The 20,615-nt window shown below is 45.7% G+C and overlaps 1 protein-coding gene across 1 annotated transcript in view; it reads left to right on the top strand.

Annotated features, from left to right (window-relative positions):
- lrrc4ba (leucine rich repeat containing 4Ba) overlaps positions 1 to 19,152 on the top strand; it is a 34,561-nt gene extending 15,409 nt beyond the window's left edge. Inside the window, exons 3-4 of the mRNA XM_046415455.1 lie at positions 9,615 to 10,153; positions 13,163 to 19,152. Of these exons, the coding sequence (XP_046271411.1) occupies positions 9,908 to 10,153; positions 13,163 to 15,127 (2,211 nt within the window). The 5' untranslated portion in view covers positions 9,615 to 9,907 and the 3' untranslated portion in view covers positions 15,128 to 19,152. The remainder of the gene's footprint in view (positions 1 to 9,614; positions 10,154 to 13,162) is intronic.
- Positions 19,153 to 20,615: the final 1,463 nt, after the last annotated feature.

Raw genomic sequence — 20,615 nt, forward strand, 5'->3', positions numbered from 1 at the left:
AGTGACGTCAGGGCTTCATTCACCAGCAAGGCCACTGCTTGTCCGGCTTTCTTTCAGTTCCAGGGGGTGGGGGGCAAACACAGCGGAGGAGGAGACAGAGGGAAGGAGGGGGGGGGCGCCGCTTCCTCTCTCCCACCCGGGACAATACGACACGGCGACGCCCCCGCACCCCGATGCTCCCCATTTAAAAGGCTCTTCACAAGCACCTTCTGTCATGGTCCTGTATTCCCGTCCCCCCCAGCTCCACGATCATTAAAAGGAGAACGCAGTCTGCATGACTCGGCTGCTTCTGCAGAGTGAAACTGCTTTTTTGTTGTTGTTGTTGTTGTTGTTGATGCAGTTTTTCATTAACTCAGCACTTCTGATGCAGATTTTTCTCTTTTCTTTTTTCCTTTTTTTTCCATTTGTTCAAAAAAAGCCCCTGGTCTTTCATTCCAAAGTCATTTTTGCTTGGCGGTTAGACACATGCTTTAAATGTTTATAAGTGCCTGTGAAGAGCGTAAATGTGATAGACTACCCTGGGACCAGGACATGGGCTGAGTCTGAAGGAAAAATGAGGCTCGATGAGCAGACCGGGCTAAAAATGAATGCTGGTTGGTAGCAGACTGTGGAAGGTCTGGATGGGATTATAATGGGCTGATGATGGTGAAACTGTCTCCGTGGCAGGATTACTATCTGACATGACTACAGAGGGATGCTGAAGCAAATGAAATGTGTCTTAATTTTGGAATGCACAGTTTCAGCTTAGGTGGCATGGTTTTATATTTAGTTTGGCCTCTGTGTATTGTATGCTATTCTGCATGAGCTCCCACCCCCATGGCTGGGACAAACAAGATATTGCAGGCCGAGTGAGGAGCGCCTGCCAAGCGAAAATTTAGAGGTTGTTTTATGTTAACTAGCAGACACTGAGGGTATCATATTAGCGCTGATTTATCGTATACTAAATTTGTCTGCTCCTTATGAGCTGTGTGCAGCCTGGAGATCACACTTGTGATAGAGCGGCTCCGCCTCAGCCCGGGAAGGCCCGGAGAAATGAACGTCTGGGAAAGTCAAAGATCTCAGTGCAGCCGCTTACTTGATTGTGTTGTGGTCCGTCATATTTCCCTCTAATAAGACGCAGTGAGATGAGACTGATTTGGTTTGGCGCTTTGTGTTCAAATACAGTTCACTGGAGGGGCCAGCCTCTTTGGAAATCTGAATCACTTGAAGAAATTATGATTGAGCTGATCTGGTAGTTAGAGGCCTTTGTCTGCTGGTCAAATTACTTTTAAATGATGAGAAGCGTCCACATCTCCCCGGTAGTCTGTTGGATGTTGAAACACTTAAGCGGTCGACACTCTGTTTTGAAAGCCTTTAGCGCGATAAAAGTGAGAAGACTGAGCTTTGAGCACATTTGTTAATTTTGTCAAAGTGCCAGTTTATAAATGTTAAAAGTGAAAGCGATTACAGTCAGTATTTTATATTAACACTGGGTCACACGAGCCCACAGGAGCGGCGCTCGGCCTCAAAGCCACCTTGACATCATGGCCGAACTGTCACGTTACGCGCTCTGACTTTTGACATTGTGAGAGAAGTGGATGTAAAATGGTAGATTCATTTTTCCCGACCCCCAAGAAATCAGAATTTGGTCGATTCAATCTGATAACATTTGGAAACTCTAGAAGAACAAGAAGAAGAAGAAGAGCCACTTAATTAAATGATTTTATCCCCATTCAGGTTAGCAGAGGGCTAAACCTGAAGTTAGCAGCTCAGCCAGTGGTCGTCTCTGGTGCACATGCTGTACGGGACGCTCAGTGTGGAAGCTGGGTAATTTTGTTCCCAGGAAGTCAATTTTTTTTTTTCGTATGAAGGCTTTAAAGCTTTAATATCGTCGGTGCAAATGATTAAATGTCATTTTGTAGCAGCCTAACTAGCTCAACCTTACAGCTGATAACTGAATTAATTTTTAGTCACATTTGATAAATTCATCTGCATCTCATTGTTGTGTTACTGTACGAGCTGACCAGACACACAGTCGGTGACCCGATGAGCTGACCATCGGGATGAGCGCCGCAAAACATCGTGCGAGAGGGGATGATTTTCTGCTCGACACAAGGAGTTCGCTTTCCCCCTGAGACTTCGCCCCCTGGCGATGCCTCAGGGTGCCAAGACTGTTTGTGTCCGTTTGTGAGGAGGCGCCCACTCGTCGCTGTTGGCGTTCATACCGAAGTAGGAGACAGAAGGGTTGGCGGGAACACGGCAGGAGGTGGATCTGAGTTCTTACTCTTGCCCCCTTCATCACCCCGCTGCAGCAGCTCGCTGCCAGTCGTAATCAGTTAGACTACAAGCGTTGTTCCTGTTTACAGACATCTTGTGTGGCGCAAATTCTGCAAGATTGTTTCTGAGTCATTCTTTATTGGTAACCGTTATGTGGCCCGTTAAGGTTGATATTGATGCTGTTTAGATCGAAGGAGCCAATTTCCCTCAGAATTTTATTTTTCTCAGGGCAGTGAAGCCACTGAAACGGCAGTTACAGTAGAACACGGGGCACTAAAAGTCTGCACCAGAACACAACATAATAAGTGTTCTCAGTCCGGATTAAGAGCTTCGGACGGCATCGTTGATCAATAATGATATTGATCAGGAGAGCCTCATCAGATCCATCATATCAGACATGGATCACTGCGAACTGAATTTTAATAAAAAGCAAATTGATTAAATTGATTCAGTAAATCGACTGAATCGGCCGACCATCGCTGATACAACAGAAGCATCAGCAGCTCTGGGATGGCAGGTAAACCTGCTGTCTGCTGTATGGGATAAAATCTGTCTTAGGTTTATTATCTTAAATTACTTCCTTGTCTCAGAAATTGGGGTGTGTGAGAGCAGATATTCCACTGTCTTAAAGCCTGGCAGCCCTGATTGCCGAGATGTCACAGCGATCAGGAAAGGTCATGGCTCTATTCCCACAGCACACAACCGACATGATGAGCTTTTCTCTTTTTTTTTTTTTTTTTTTTTCTCGTGACTGCATGAGCTGCCATCTTGGTGTGTGTGTCGAGTCATTACTGATGGGCTTCCACGCTGGTGTGCAGACAGGACGCTGGAGAGAAGGAGCGTACTCCTGTCTGTTCGACTCGACGCTCGTTCGACTGTCAGCACGGTTCTGGTTATCTCGCTGCCTGTCTCTTGCTCTTTGGATCAGTTAGCAAAGTTAGCATCCGGCCATCTGCTGCACATGGTCGGTATACTCCACTGATGATCGCTCGCTGAGGGTGGAGAAAGAAGCAAAAATCATCCGCTCCTTATTCCGCTTCTTCTCCCAACCCTCCACTTTTAAATTATGGCTCTGTGGTCACAGGTAGAGATGTAGTGGAGGGTAAAATTATCCAAACTCAATTACCCAACCTTTAGAGGCCGACATAAATCTTTATGAAAGAAAATTCAAAGGGCACATCATGGCAGCTAGGATCAAAAACATGAAGATAGGGGTCTTTTAACCTCTTACGGAGCCTCTGGCAAGTTGAGCATACTGGGTAACCGAGCATTTCTCAAATGCACAAAACTTAATTTTAAATTCCCGTCAAGATCCTAAAGATATCCGATATGTCAGGATGAATTACAGGAGAGTGTGCTGTATGTGAAAAATCCTGCGTGGGACTTCTAGAATATTTCATTGGATGGAATCGTAGCTCTTTTAATATTTCATTCAACAGAGAATACTGTATATGTAATGTTGTCTAACAGTGTGGGAAAATGTTTTATTTAACTTTGAAGCTACTCTCTGAAGCTCAGGGGAAATCTTAAGAGGAAAGCTGGGAACGTTCTGGGATGACGATTAGCAGGGGTGGGGGGGTTAATTTAAGGACTACACCAGTCCGTCTGCTACCAATCTTTTATCCATTCACATCTCAATTAACCATTTTGCACGCCATATTAGTATGTTCTACACATCCGGATGTCCCACAGCTTTGTTTTCCATTTATCTGCATTCTCAGCTGTGAGGTAAAGCAGTGCAGACTTTTAAAATCAATCTGAGCTGAAGCTGCTTTGCAAATCGCTGATAATGTAACTGGAGAAAAAATGAATGCAGGCGTGATGCTCAGTGCGATGGAAGACACAACATAAGTTTTCGTACAATAATTGATTTTCAGACTGAAAAGAAATTAATACAAAATAATGGCTGCAGCAGCATGAAGTATGCATCATTTAGTTGAAGGCCCTAAAACTAATGTTAAATATCTGTTACTACAGACAGCCATGCATTTAGACATACAGAATAGAAAATTCTTTTCTTACAATAATAATCTGTCTGATATGTTTAAAGAAACAGTTTAGAATCCATGAATACACAAATATGTTTAGTTTTAAAAGCTCAGCTCCAGCTGGACACGAGATTTCCCTCCCGCCTCACTGAGAAGTCCATTTTCAGTGTGTGTGCACAGGAGTTTCCATGTCGTTAGGTAACGAAATCGACGTGGAAAATGCTGGACGGTTTCCAAACAAGTCGTGATGTCACAAAATCATGTTTGTAGGTTCACGTTTTTAACTCTGACATATAAATTTCTTCCCTCGGCCAGTCAAACAAACAAACAACAAACATCTGAGTGAAGGAGCAGCTAGAAAAACACAGATTTTAAAGGAAAGATTCGACTAGTTTGTGGATATTAGATGGTGAACTGTTTTTCAATCATTCATTATTTTAACAATGCAAACAAAGCTCACAGAGTTTTAACTCAGACAGCCGTGTCTCCCTAAACTCTCCAGAATTTTAAACCAAAAACGGAATCTAACCATTTTGTAACCAAAACCTGTAGGTTTGAATGCTCATACAGCAGCAAACACCTGTCTGCTATGTGAAGACGTGGTGGAGCAATGACGTCCCGATCGGAGACGTCACACTCCCCCCTGTGGGTTGTGATCTGAGCTCCTCTGTTTAACATGTGAGTCCGTCAGTCATCAGGAACTGTCTCTCGTTTTACAGCTAAACAGTACACGAAAATGTTTCTGCAGTAACAGAATCTTGAGTGTGATCTTACAGTTTACAGTGTGTGTGTGTGTGTGTGTGTGTTGATGCTGCTTTCTGTCCTTCTTGTTTCCACGTAATTGAGCGAAGAGCACACGTTTGTTTTGGTCGGTGCAGTGTTGTATATTTAAAACCTGGACTTTGTCACATCATGAAACAGATTTATCTTTCAACAGTTTATTCATGATTGTGTCCTGTCAGATCAGAAAACTCTTGTCTGGAGTTGTGCTCACGCTCTCCTGAGGTGACAGCAGAAAAACACCAAAGGGCCCCTCTGGAGCCACTGTTTGTTGTGTCCAGTCAGGGCTGCTGTAGAAACATGGTGGCGCAACATGGTGGACGCTAATGTGATGAAAAAACTATGATTCTTAGTTTCAGGTGATTGTAATTGTGAATTATTGTTAGTATTAATATTTCTGGCCCTAAATCCCACACACTGGACCTTTAAAATTTGGATGAATCGTTTAATTTATTTTCTACTTGCCTGAATGTCAGATTACTTACCGTCGTTTCATTTTGCCGTCCGCTCACAGGAAACGTGGCCCTGATCTTTGCACTCGTGATTCGTGGTCGCTCGTCACTTGTGGCGGCGTGCGCTGCGGCCTGCTGCGACGCCGCCTCACGGTCTCTGGATCGCACTCGCGTTCGGTTCGTGCCATTTGTGTGCGAGTGTGTGTATAGGGTGCTAATGAGGGAGGAGGTGGAGCGGGGTGGATGTGGAGTTGGTGGCGTACAGCTGGACGGAGTTGGAGACTGTGGTGAATAGGTAACCATGGTAACTCTGTTGGCTAAGATTTGAATGCAGAGAGAGAGAGCAAAAGAGGGGGGGAAAGGAAGCTGCAGTGTGTTTGTGTGCAGTGAAAAGAGAACGAAGGGGGGGAAGGGGGGGTTAAGGGTTAATGTGCATCATTGTGGCACGTTAATCTTTCTTCAAACTGTGAGGTCAATGCAGCATTTACCCCCGCCAGTGGACACTACAGTGCGCCAGCATGGGGAGGGTGGGGGGTGGGGGTGCGGTGGTGTAGGTCTAGGAAATAAGTAGTAGTAGGCAGCGAGGAGGAGAGGGGCTTGAGTGAGTTCGCAAAAGAGTTCTCAGAAAGGAAGAGAGTCTGTTCCTACGTTTATTGAAGGAGATTGGAGATAGGTAGATGGATATCAGGGGAGATGGAGGGAGGAAGAGGAGGGAGAGTTACAGGTGGAGGCCGTTGTAACATGTGGATGGTGACAGCAGCGAGGCAGAACACTATCAACCAGCCTCTAACCAGCTGTCAGCTCCAACTAGTCTCAGTCTCCTCTGTGGACCCCCCTCCCTCCCCCACGTCTGAGCCACCATCTTAACCTCAGCCTCCACACCTCTCTCTCTCTCTCTCTCTCTCTCTCTCTCTCTCTCTCTCTCTCTCTCCACCCCCCCCCCCCCCCCCCCCCCCCCCCCCCCCCCCTTCTTTTGCACCTCTCGACTCTGCTCAGATGCTGTCTACCTGAAATAGCTCTGGCGGCACTTAGTTCTCACTGCCAAGTAAAAGAAAAAAGAGAGAAAAGGTGGCTGAAAATTAAAATACATAAAAAGGTGAGAGTCGATCCAAAAATAACACTTGAGTGCCTCTTTATCCGCCTGCGCTGCCGCCGCCGCGCCGCACCGCACCGCACCGCGCCGCCGCTCCGCCGCCGCGTGTCGGGATGCAGACGAGGAGCAGTCGCTGAGGGCCGCTGCGTCGCTGCCTGCGCGGCGCTGCAGTTGTTGCGGCAGTTGGCGTCTCACTTCCGCCGGGGGCCCTGCTCCGTCTGACCAGAGATGCTGCAGCCGATGTGATTTATCACAGTGTCCTTGCGTGTGTTTTAATGTCATTGAACTACTGCGTACGCGTTATTGATCAAACTCGCCCCCACCCGCCCGGCCTCTCCTCCCTCGGTCGCTCGCTTCCGCTACACCTCCACCTGTTTCATATTCATCCCTCTGTATTGTCTTTTGCCTCCATCTCTCCATCGCTCTGTTTTATATGCGCCTCCGTGTTGTCGTTCCCCTCCCTCCATCTCTGTCTGTTTTATATTCATCTCTCTATTGAGCCCCCCCTCCCTTCTCCCCTCTTTCTCTCTCACTCTCTCTCACTGAGCGAGAGATTATTAATATTAATGTCTCTTCTTCTCTCCCTCCCTACTTTCCCTCTTCCACTTTTTTTTAAAAAATCTTTCTTTTACTACTGATCTCTTTTCTGCTCCACTATTTATACCTCTCTCTGGGTCTTTATCCCTCATCATTGCTTTCACTCAACCTTCCCTCCATCTGTCTCCATCTCCATCTCCTTCTTTCTCTCTCTGTGCAGCTGTTCAGTATTCATCTATTACTGTAGTGTTGATAATTCCCATCTCTGCCTGCAGCCATACAGTCATCTATCAGATTAATAATCCCTCTCTCCTTCTCTCTCCCTTCCACCCCGTCTCCTTTCTTACTGTGCCAAGTGAGGATGCTCAGTGTGTCAAATGAGTTTGCGTGTCAAAGTCCCATCATTACAACCATCATCATTAATAACCACATCTAGATTGCCGGATGCCCTTATTAAGGTTACTCAGGTCTAAATAACCTGCATGCAGAGGGGACGAGAGGCTCCCCGCCTCTCCCTGGCTGGTGGAGCCCGACTCGAGCTGGCCGTCTATTAGTGTTAATGTAGACTGCACCATTCGCTCACATTCTCCAGCCCCCGGAGCCTGCGATGCTGTGCTCGTGCAGGAATGGAATTAACATTTTTAGTCCCACCGCCGCGTCTGTGCTACTGCAAAAAAAACAACAACAAAAAAGCGTCGGTGCCTGACTGGATTCAGTGTCTTATTGATTCCCGGGTTGGAGACTTGCTCTGATAAGAGTCAGAGATATATCATTGTTGTATTAATTGTTATACCTTGGGATAATTAGCGGGAACAAATGAGATGACTGGAAGCCGCTATCTCACACAAGTGCTGTTATTAATGGTTGTCAAAATTAAGACCACCTGCCCCATAAACCCTGTTGCTTCCTCTCACACTGTAGAAGAGGCTGTCAGAAGGGGTTTGTCCATAATCCACCGCTGCAGCAAACCCGTCAACACCGTTTCACACTTTGTTAATCGCAAAGTACAAGAATCATGATTTCCTTCTCCAGATTTCTAATTTTTGATTAATGCAGAAAATTCGCTCTGTGGTCGTCATTAGTCAGCATCTGCAGAGTCTAAATTACGCCTGTTAATGTGACAACCGTGACTTTTGAGTGGTTATTGTTGTCTTTATATTGATTGCACGTGGAGGGGATTTTGTTGAACTCAGTATGTGCAATATAACGCAGTACGTGTCTTACTTCCTTTGTATATTAAAAATGCCAGTGTCAGTGTCAGTGCCAAAATAGTTTTTTTTCAGTTGCTGAACAGAAAATGAACCCATGACTATTTTAACAATGAATTAATCATTTAAGTGGCAGCAAGCTTTTTGCTTTAAGGTGTCATTGTGAAGTAAATGTTGGTTGCACAGTGAAATGGCTGAAGAATAAAACCTCAACCAAATCTCCCGGGAAAACGAAGACTGAGTGGCGATTCAGTCGGGCTGGTGCCATTTCTGTCTGCTTTCTTGTCTCCATTACAAACTACATGAACTGTTGGTTGTTGCTTCTCCAGGGGAAACCGTCTGGCAGCCTTTGCAACAGCAAGACTGACTATAATGCCACTTAGAAATGCTTTTTACTTTAAGTAAATATAAAGACATGACATTTATAGATTTGAAAATTTGTTATTTAAATGATTTTCCTGATCTCTGGCTGAAGGGACTGCTTGTATATTAATCATCGATGAAAAATTTCAGTCAATGAAGTTTATGATTAAAAAAACCTCTTCTGGGAAAACATCCTTGTTTTTAGACATTTCTTGACAGTTTACATAAAATTTGATAAATGACTGCGTTAGTGTGAAGCTATTTATTGCGCATGACATGTGTAGTAACTAAAATCTGTCCGTTTGAGGTTTCTTGTAACTCAGTTGTTCATCTGTCTGAATACAGGTGAGCAAAGATCACTTTTCCAGCATCTCCAGATCCTCAGGAAGCCACAGTGCGACCTAAAAGCAGCCATTTATTTGCATTTCTGAGCTGTTGCACAAAAAATCAGAAAAAAAACCCCACATGTTTGACTGTTTCAGCTTGATCGCGTGTGATTTTGCTCATTTGTTTACAGCAGTTATGCTGAATTTTCAAAAATTAATGTCTGTCTGATTTATTCATGTTTACATGCTAAATGCAGTCTTGTAAAGACAGAATTACCTTGTTGTCCTACTTCTGATTGCGCGTTTCTGTGTTGCCGCACCACCTCCTCCAACCGTTAATTACAGAAATCGGCTTCCACCTGCCCTCGGTGTGAGGATGTGATTTCTGACAAAATGTCTGCGTGGGGATTATGTGGGATTTGATATGAGCAGTGACACAGCAGTTCTAATGCTTCACAAAGATCTTTTGACAATCCCTCCCATGATAAGCCATACTGTAGATGTCTACCTGTTATTTGTTCTGTTCGCTCTCTGTTGGTGAAAACACGAAGCGCAGCCTGCGTTCTGTTTTTAATATCTGCTCTCTCTCTCTCTTTTTTGTTCTTCCACAGTAACTCCTGGGTTCTTCTCACTTCACAGAAAAGCCTCACTCAAATCCCCAGCCAACGTGGGAAAAAAAGGGAATAACATCTGTTTATCTGCACATTTCTATGTTCAAAAAGCAAGAGGAGAAAACACAGAGATCGACGGAGGACAGAAAACATCTCGGAGGATGCAGAATTAGACGGAACAAATTGTCACCGGAGGACCAAAGGGAAAACAAACTCCTTCTCGCGAATCCACCAGCGTGGAGTCACCTCACCTGTACCTTCGGATTAAAGAGCAGGGTCATGTCCCAGTTGCCATGCGCATCGTCACGCTGACCTGCCTTCCCGGCCCTTCCCCCTTCCTCTTTCTATTGGCCCAGCTGCTACTGCGGCTCCTCCTCCCCGGGCCGGAGTTGGTGGGAGCCGCCTCCTCCTGCCCCTCCCTTTGCACCTGCTCCAACCAGGCCAGCCGAGTCATCTGCACCAGGCAAAACCTGGAGGAGGTGCCCGAAAGCATATCAGTCAACACGCGATACCTCAACCTACAGGAGAACTCCATCCAGGTAAAGGCTGGCCGGAGGAGGTGGCGCCATCAGGTCAAATCATGTCCTGTCACTGCTGATTTGTGTTGTGCCTCTCATACAGGAAGAGCTGCGTGAAAATCCAGATCACACGGCAAAAACTTTTATGTATAAATATGACAGAGGATAGTATAATGAAGCTATCTTTTAGTTCCCGAGAAAATTAATAAATTGGCTTGATTTATCATTAAAATGTATTTATGGCTTTTTTTAGACTGCTGGTTGTTCATGATGAGCAGCTGGAGATCCTGGTTTTTATTGACAAATGCATAACAGCATCAATTACACAGAGAAAACACACATTTAATCATCATTTTAAATAGGCCTCTTGTTTTCACGGTTTCTTTTCAGCCTATTGACACATCTTTAGAGGTTTATTGATTTCATTTATTATAATCGTTGCTATTTATGTAGTTATTGATAGAAGAGACAAATCCTGGAGTGCGTGCACAAATGCATTCTCTCACAGACTTTAACAAACTTACCTTAAACATTTGGTTGTGCCTTTATTTTAATAATCAGAGGGAACATTTGCTTTTGCAGGCAGTTGTGGATGTTCGGATTAACTTGTTGATACAGATTTTCTCTTAGAAACTTCTGAGAAAAGACAGAAGCGTAAGCAGCAGTAATGGTAGAAAAAGGCACTTAAGCCTCCACTGAACTGAGGGAATATTTTATGAATTGAAAGCAAGACGTATTTCCTTGACACCGTGCTGCCTTTTGTATGCATTACCAATTTATCTAGAGTCCCCAGACAGCGTTTTGTGGCTTTACAGCTGCAAGGGAAGATCATTTAACCACAGACCATCGATACAAAGCACATGAATCTCGACATTTATAAACACACTGGCTTGATTTTACTCTTTGCAGCAGCATTTGAAGTAATTGCATCCCTCCTAATGTTGCTGACGGTGCTTTGTCCTTTTGCGATTTTAAATCCATATCCATTATATTTCATCCCCCCCTAATGAAAAGCGAGGAGTATCCTAAACGTAGTTAAAATTGTCCAGCGCATCTCTTATCGTGACCAACTAATCCGCATGCTGGACAGAGCAGTCTGACCCCCCCCCCCTCCCCCTCCCCCCATTCCTCAGAGAAAACATCTTATTAAACATAATGTGACGTTAACGGAGCATAAATGGGACATCACGCTACATGATTTGGTGTGAGATGCGGTTCACATGAAAGAAAAAATTAAAGAAATATAAACAATATTCATTTCATTTTTAGCCTACAAATTCCGATTCGGTTTGTTGTATCCCGCAGCCCCACTTGAAATGATTAAAAATCTAAAAATGTTTTAACACCTGAAGGCATCCTAGATTCTCTGGCTTATTTTTTCCTTCACTGAGTTCCCTGAGAGTAAAGCCTTGACAGCTCCCACCCCCTCTTAACATCCCCACCCCTCACCCTCCCTCCCCCCTCCGTGCCTCCCCTCCTCCCCCACTCCTGCTCTACATACAGAAGAGGCAATGGCCAGACTCCAGGAGTCTCTGTGTGCTTCGCAGAGGGCTTTGGCCACACATATCTCAAACAATCAGAGATTTAAAGGGCTTTTAGTCGCGCTCACTTTCTGTGTGTCTTTGACTTCTCGCCAAATGGTCTCCGGTTGGACTGCACCGATGCTAGCGCATGCTGTCCAGGGCTCGTGGCAGCCATGTTTTCTCAGCATCTCGACTGCAGAAAACTCTTTCGGTTGTTCTTTTGTAAAATGGATTAAAGAAAAGTGTCAAGCAGAGTGTTTTTTTAAAAAAATTATTAATTTAGTGTCATAGTTTTGTCTTCCGTGGTGATTTGTGGTGACACGTTATGTGAACAGTCCGACGCTGATAATCAGCTTATTATCAAGGGATTGTGATGTGGCAGCAGGAAGTCCCCGGAGTCTCACTGAAACAGCAGTGTGAAAAGCACTTAAGTGTCTGGAGCGGGAACTGAAATAAGGTCAGGGTTAGGGATAGGACTGCATTTACAGTAGGTTTACCATAGTGCTTAGAGATGTAAAGAAAAGTGATTAAAGATCCCCTCCACTCAAAAATATGTCTTTCTTATGTTCATGTCTCCTAAAATGTCTGGCTTGGACCACATTGACTTGTATCTGTCCAACATTCGTCACTGTTTTCACACTCCGTGAATGAAGGTCTGTGCACTTCCCAAAAATCAGAGAATCAAGAGAGATTTGGTAAATAACAAATTCAAAAGCCGGTTGCTTTGCACTTGCAACATTTCACAAACGTCGCGCATTTTGATTGGCGTTTGCTCGACTACCAGAGGAAAAGGAAAAGTCGTTCCAACTGCTAAATTATTTCTGACTGGGTGGAACTGGTGGAAGGCGATTGTCAGAGAGTCTCTCGCAAAATGTACTAATATTAACTTTGACATGGTGGGGAATATGACATGAAGCTGCACGGTACAACAGAAACGGGTGGCTCAGAAATACATGTGTTGATCTTTGGATGCGCTCCTACTGAAACCCAGTACGGCAGCCTGTTAGTGAGTCGACCAAAGCTCAAAGCGTAGCGATGCTATAAGCTAAGGGGCAGAATAGAAATGTTTATTTCTATATTTAAGTTAGAGCTATTGTGTCAGTTGTTTTTGCTGCCTTTCAGCATTGTCCAACGTTGTCAGGCACGAACACAGTCTTTGTTCCACATTTGGTTATTTAGGATCTAGTTGAAAAATGAACAAAACAGCATTTAGGAAAGCTTTTATTATGTGATTATTATTAGTGACAACACATGAATGAAAGCAAATTAATATTTTGTTTGCTGCTGACGACTAACTTCAGAGCCAACTTCAGACTGTGCATAGTTGATTCCACAAAATGAAAGCTGGGTCACCGTGTTTGTTATAAATGGCTCTTTTAAAACAAAACTGACTTTTCCATTTCATCCAAAAATAAATCTTAGCTGCAAACACTGACATGTCTGTTTGTAATCTACATTAATTATTCCACACGTTGTTCAGTAACTGTTTCATTATTTGTCCCCCCAGGTTATCAAGTCAGACACTTTCAAGCACTTGAGGCACCTGGAGATCCTCCAGCTCTCCAAGAATCAAATCCGTCAGATCGAAGTCGGAGCATTCAATGGCCTCCCAAACCTCAACACGCTGGAGCTCTTCGACAACCGCCTCACACTGGTGCCATCACATGCCTTTGAGTACCTCAGCAAGCTGCGAGAGCTGTGGCTGCGCAACAACCCCATTGAGACTCTGCCAGGCTATGCCTTCCACCGTGTGCCCTCGCTACGTCGCCTGGACCTGGGTGAGCTCAAGAAGTTGGATTTCATCTCTGACGCGGCCTTCGTCGGCCTCATCAATCTACGATACCTGAACCTGGGTATGTGTGGGCTGAAGGACATTCCTAAACTAACGGCCCTTGTTCGTTTGGAGGAGCTGGAGCTGTCGGGAAACCGGCTGGAGATCATCCGACCTGGTTCCTTCCAGGGCTTGGTGTCCCTCCGCAAGCTGTGGCTAATGCACTCACAGGTGTCCGTCATTGAGCGCAACGCCTTCGATGACCTGAAAAACCTGGAGGAGCTCAACCTGTCCCATAACTCCCTGCACTCCTTGCCCCACGACCTCTTCACACCGCTTCACCAGCTGGAGCGAGTACACCTGAACCACAACCCCTGGGTCTGCAACTGTGATGTGCTTTGGCTTAGTTGGTGGTTGAAAGAGACAGTGCCCAGCAACACCACCTGCTGTGCACGCTGCCATGCTCCCCCGTTCTTAAAGGGCAAGTACATCGGAGAGCTTGACCAGAGCCACTTCACTTGCTATGCGCCTGTCATTGTGGAGCCACCTACAGATCTCAACGTCACTGAGGGTATGGCTGCTGAGCTCAAGTGTCGCACAAGCACCTCCACCACATCTGTCAACTGGATCACCCCTAATGGCACTTTAATGACCCATGGCTCTTACCGGGTGCGGATATCTGTCCTGCATGATGGCACGCTCAACTTCACAAATGTCACTCTGCGCGACACGGGCCAGTACACATGCATGGTCACCAATGCTGCTGGCAATACCACAGCAACCGCTGTCCTCAACGTCACGGCCGCGGATGCCAGTGTCAACTACACCTACTTTACAACTGTCACCGTGGAAACAGTGGAGACCCCAGGAGATGAAGACTCTGCGTTAGTAGCCATCAATGAGACCTTCATCCGTGTTCACCCTGGCCCGACTCCCTCAGGCCACCTGAGGCCAGAAGGTATTCCCACCACCGCCTCCTCTCTGTCAGCCGGCTGGCCCTCCTCCTCACCTCGGGCCACCCGACCAACCTTCACTGTGCCCATCACTGAGCCGGGCTTCTCAGGCCTGGATGACGTGATGAAGACCACCAAGATCATCATTGGCTGCTTTGTAGCCATTACCTTCATGGCAGCGGTGATGCTGGTGGTGTTCTACAAGCTGAGGAAGCAGCATCAGCTGCATAAGCACCACGGTCCAGCTCGGGCCATTGAGATCATCAACGTGGAGGATGAGCTGGGGGCCGGGGCCAGTGGTCGGGGTAGCGGCATCTCAGGAGGCTCCACCATGACGCAGAGCGGAAGCAGTGGAATAGGAGGGGGCCAGAGCCTCAGGCTGCACCACCCAGAGATAGTCAACCTGCCAAACCTGGCCCGATCGGAGCACCTCAACCACTACTACAAAACCCATCACTTCAACAACAACATGATGGGCCTGGGCATGGGCACAGGTTCTGGTGTGGGCCTCAACAACAACAACAACCCCTCACCTTGCGCCCAGTCTCAGAACACATCTATAACCTGTTCCCAGGTTCCGACCTCCACCAGCGGAGGAACACCCACAGGTGGCACCTTGCCCTCACCTGTGCCCCTGCCCCAGTTGGGTCTCCACAGTTCTCTGAAAGGCCTTATGGGGAAAAGCCAGAACGAGCCCCTGCTTTTTAAGAGCGGCTCCAAGGAAAATGTGCAAGAGACTCAAATCTGAGTAAAAGTGAGAGTGGAAGTAAGAGGTAAGAAGGGCGAGATGCTGGATAGAGACAGTGAGACAGAAAGAGCCCGTGAGACCAAGAATATGAGACTTATTGTAGCCTACTGTCCTCGTGGACAGATCCCAGAAAAGATTATATTTCACATAGCTTGCTTTGTGTTGTCAATCTGTTGACAGAGACAGGCAGATAGGAAGACTGAAGGAGACAGAATACAATATCTGAACAGCACTAGTCGCACCAACAACAACCGCACATACTTTTAAACTAAATCGAACATCAGAATCATTCAGTTACCTGCGCAACCTGCCATAGTCTTTGCCAAAGTCCGAGATCAAGCCAACTCGTTTCATTCACATCCACAATCACAGTGGAAGGCTATGAATAATACACGTGTGCAATGAGCCTCTCTAGGTTTTATACAGATTGCTTCGTATATTTCCAGACACATTCAGTGTATATATTTGGAGGGAGACATAATTTTGGCCATTGAACATGTTGTCAGATTAGTGTTTGGCAGAGACACTGAATAACAAACAATGGTCTGGGTGAGCAGCACCGTCCCAGGTTTCCAGGAAGCACTAAAACAAAACAGAGGAAGCAAAATTAGAGCCGTGCAGCGATTCTGTCCAGGAAACACGCGTCAAGATTAGTACTTTGCAGGCAGACGGAGCCACAACAATAGTTTTTTTTTTGGTTTTGTTTTATTTCCAGAGTGGTTTCACTCTCACTTTCTCACTTTTTCACCTTACTGGCTACTGTCTTCTTTAAAGGAGGAGAGAAACAGGACGGTCTGTCATCGGAGAAGAAAAACACTATGGCATCAAGGACAATGAGAGATACTGAAAGGACCGAAAGTACATATTATATATACGGTAAATATATTTTCATTCAAAGAAATAAATTATAAAGAATCTTTATCGAGCTTCTGACTGAAAACTACGGCATCTGAAGAATATATATGAGGGGGAAAAAAATACACGCAGCTGTCGTGGTGTGGCCCTCCCTTACAACTTTTCCGAGCTTGGAATAAAGATGGCCGCTCCGACTGTGACATGTGGGAGAGTGGCGTCTGTCGAGGGGGAGCTCAAACAAAATCCTGGCAAAGTGTTTGAGTGAGTTTATTTTGGTCTTGACTTTTTTGTAGCCACACAAAGTGTTTTCCCTCTCCTGTCGCATTCCCATAAACAGGGTCACCGGAGAAGGGAGCTGTTTACGCTCTGCTGCGCAAATATGAGATACGACCGCAGCTCTCCATCATTTGGTACACAGCGTAGCTCCAGTATTAATAATAATGATCATCATGGTAGTAATGATAACAAGCTTTATTTGTCATAATGATCATTTGAAGATTAACACGTTAAATGATAAACTGTATGTATTGACAAAAATGTGCACATGCTCGTTTAGCATGAGCTCTAAGAGCAAAATGAGAAATTTCTCGACATTCGGTTCAGCGTATAGATCTGTCACACTGATGATTTGACATTTCATTGTTATTATGTTATCATTATTATCATTCATGTGGCTATTATTATTACTACTTGTGCCTACCAATAGCTGAGAAGTACGTTTTGTTTTGGGTTTTTTTTTTTCATTTGTATATGAAGTTGTTTTATGCCTGATCCTGTCGGACTTCGGCTAACAAACGGCAGCGGGACGGACTCAGCGCACCACTAAGTGAACTCCTCATTGCATCAGCAGGAAATAACCTGGCCTTCAAAATGGCTTCCTCAGTCCAGCCCTCACTGACTCGTCCGCTCTGATGTCTCAAGCAGTCAGGAACCCTCATGTTATCACGCATTAAAGACAGGACATGAACCTTTGATGAAGACTGCTCCTTTGCAGGGGATTTATTTCACAACTGTATCTCAGTGTTATCGTGTGTGAGTGGATTTCATGGCAGCAGGGAGCTAAATGGACGACAGGCATTGCCAAGCATTTTTAAAGGTAAGCGAAGCTCGTTCAGTGAGGGAGAAGGTAACAGACAGTGCAGTATACAGTGAAGGGTGAATTTTTTCTAAAGAAAAAGGACAATTAAATGAAAAAATATAGAACCTTATAGATCTCTTTTAAAAAAAAAAAACAAAATTATTATGGTAAGTGTTTTTCATTTTGGGTTTTTATCTAGTTTGATTATTTTCTGTTTTTTTAAATCAAGTATTATCTTTATTGTAATATTGTTATTGTTATTATAATTAGCTAATTACACTGGTTATAATTATGAGAGATGTTCTGTTAGCAGAGGTCACTTTGAAAATTAAAAAAACCTGGCACATAAAATGGCAGTTGAAGTCTGTGAAGTTTGGTGGCAATCATCATTATTCTTCTTCTTCTTTTTTTTTTTCTTTTTGTTATGATCAACTTGGATTGTAGTATCACTGTTTGTTTCCCTTTGGCTGTGCTTGGGATGAGACGTAGCGAATGTGAAGTGGTCAGCATCGGGCCCTTTTCGCCTGCTTTGTTTGTGTTTTTCTGCACAGGGGGACAGGAAAGGCCCTGCTCTGGTTTTCAGGCGCGCTCACACTGGCTCTTTCCTCTCCTGAATGTCATCGCCATCACAGTGTTCAGAGTGCGACTGCGCTATGTCAACACCTCGTTGCCATGGCTACACACTAAGACAAATGCGCCAAACAGGGTCACCGTCGGCGCCTCGTAAGGCACCCTGTTGCCCCTTGTCACTCACGCTCCTTTTAGGTGCCGAATCTCGACGAGCCGGCCAGTGTTCCTTCAATGGTAGCAAATCAACCTGAGCATTGTACCCGTGTCCTCGCATAAAATCCCCCCCCCCCCCCAGCCCTCAGCATCCTGCCATCAGGTTTCCCTGGCAACTGATGTCACTGCGACAGCCCTTATCACAGCGTCTTGATTTGGGTTTCGAATGCTAAGCAGACGGGAGCAGACGGTATAGAATCTCACCCGTGTGTGCACGTTCGTCCATCTGTGCTGGTCTTTTTTTTTCCTCGTTTCCTCGTTTAATGTATTTGATTTGTTCACACCAACAATTATATTCCTTACACCGCTGACTCTCCGTCGCTGAATCATGCGGTCTACATGCCACTATCCCCTATGCATTTAATTTGCATAGGCCCCACACCATTGCTTAACGTATTTATGCACCCTACAATTGTGATTAACACCCTGCTTGAGTCATTAACATATTCCTTTCCCAGCACAAGGAATCCATATTCCCCCTCACAAGTTATTTACATATTCATCTGCCTCTGTGTGTGCAAATAACGGAGAAATTATCATGTGGGCGTGCTTATGGGTTCGAGTGTAGTGTGTGTGTGAGTGTGTGACAGTTTTTTGTACACCAGTGGCTGAAAACAAGGACTGTTACAATAGCTATTTACCCCTAATTCCTCAGATACCACGGGCCCTGCCCGCCGCCTGTAGTAGCTCATCACTTTGGAAAGCGTCGTGTAGCCCCTATAGCTCCTGTGAAGTGGCACAAACCAGAGGCCATGTTGTTGAGGCTCTGTGTTAGGGAGAGCAGCGGTTGAGCTGGAGACACAAAGTCACAGTGCTGCAGTGTCTGAGTCACAGAGCACCGAACACACTCCCAACACTCTAATGGAAATGCTGTGTTTACTGTGCAGGAAGGGACCCGCTCGTTCATCCATTCAGGGAATAGGTGAAAAACAGCAGTATATGGGTTTGTGTGTGTGTGTGTGTGTGTGTGTGTGTGTAGTGGACATGCAGCTCTGGATTATAAAATGTCTGTTCTACTGTTGTATAAGGCAAAGAAATCAGGACATTTGAAGCTGTACGCTGTTTATGGAAAAAGGTGTTACACCATTGTTAATGCAGTACTGCTCAGTGTGCGTGTGTGTGCGTGCGTGCGTGTGTTCAGGTGGGCTTACACTAGCGAGGTTGTGTAAGGAGGGGAAGAGGGAGGAGGAGCGGTCAGACCTCCATTTTAAATCCCCCAGTTCAAACCCAGCTCTGTCTGTCTCCCTCTGCTTCAGGCTACTTTTATGATCCTCTCGCTGACACTTAAAGTAAAAACAGGATTTTTTTTTTTTTTAGCTTAAGCAGCTCCTCTCTCTCTCTCTCCCTCTACCTCTCCCTCCCTCTCCCTCCCTCCCTTTCTCTCTCTCTCTCTCTCTCTCTGTGCGTTTTTGGATGAACCCAACTGATGAAAGGTCTGTTCAATCAGTCCAGCCTCTCCGTCCACCAGACGATCCTCAGCCTCTTTCAGCTCCACTCTGCCTCAAGTCCAGGGTCAAGGGTCAAGTCAAGTGGCGGTTTTTGTTTATTCAGGCAGCTCATCGAGGTTGGCCTTCCCATTTTGCCTCGTGCCATTTGTTTTTATTGTTTTGCCCGGGCTCAGCTATGTACGAGAGTGGCCTACCACCACCTGTTGGTGGAGCTTAAGTGACTGTTAATGTGCATTTTCAGTGGCTGTATTTATGGCTAATCGCCTTGACAGCGATGTTCCTTTTAGTCGTAATCATAACCATGTGGTGAAATGATATGAGGCTGCTGTCTTATGGTAGGTGAGGTTTGTGTTGTCACTGAGATGAGGGCGATCCAGGTTCAGCGCGTCGCTCGCTGTGGCCAGCAGAGTTAGAAAGCGTGGCCGCACTTGTGCCAGTCCCCGAGGGCGGTGTTTCACACATGTTAACCTCAGCACTACAAGCCCTGTGTGAGCGCCACACTGCTTAATTTTCTGTCACCTCCCCACCCCACCCCAACCCGTCCCACCCCTTCAAAAATAGCAGTGAAGCGACAGAAGAGCTCAATGCATTATTGATACAAATGGTGTCAATGATGCATGTGCTTAGGCGCCAGTGCTAATTTTCTCGCCGTTGCAGAGGCCAAACGCATCAAACCGCTGTAATTTATATGCATCGTTATTGCTATTATTTTTCACACAGCCATCAAGACGGTCCGTGAGAGCAGGGCCAAACGTTGCAGCTTGTCTCCTCACATGATGGCTGCTGTGATTCTCTTAAGTGCAGCAGTGTTTTTGTGTGCCACTGTGTCACTGAGTCCCCACCACCACCACCACCACCCTGCTACCAAACCCTCCCCACCCGCATCCAGCAGCAGCAGTCCTCACTGTACTTCTCTGAGCCTCTGCTGTGGGATGTTTGGCAGTCAGGGGCAGCTCTCATCACCATCACGCTGGTCCAAGGCCGATTGGATAGCACCAGTTTTTATATGCCTGGGTCACTCTGCTCACTCACGTTATGAGAGAATGAAGAGCTTTCTTTCCCTTTTTTAGTCACTGCAATGTTGCTTCTGCCGGAGCTCGAGATGTGATGTGTGCAGACACTTTTCTGTGTCATCACTGTGAAAACCCTGCCCTGAAGCCACTTATCAAACCCCCTCCACACACACACACACACACACACACACGCACACACTGACACTGACTGACTGAGTGATTTATCGATTGAGGTGGGGCTTTCTTAAACAATTTACAGCTGAGTGCAGTGGAGGTTAACACAAACCTCCATTTGTGTTTGCTTTGCGTCC

The sequence above is a fragment of the Scatophagus argus genome, chromosome 16 (assembly GCF_020382885.2).
Source record: "Scatophagus argus isolate fScaArg1 chromosome 16, fScaArg1.pri, whole genome shotgun sequence".
Classification (NCBI taxonomy): Eukaryota; Metazoa; Chordata; class Actinopteri; family Scatophagidae; genus Scatophagus; species Scatophagus argus.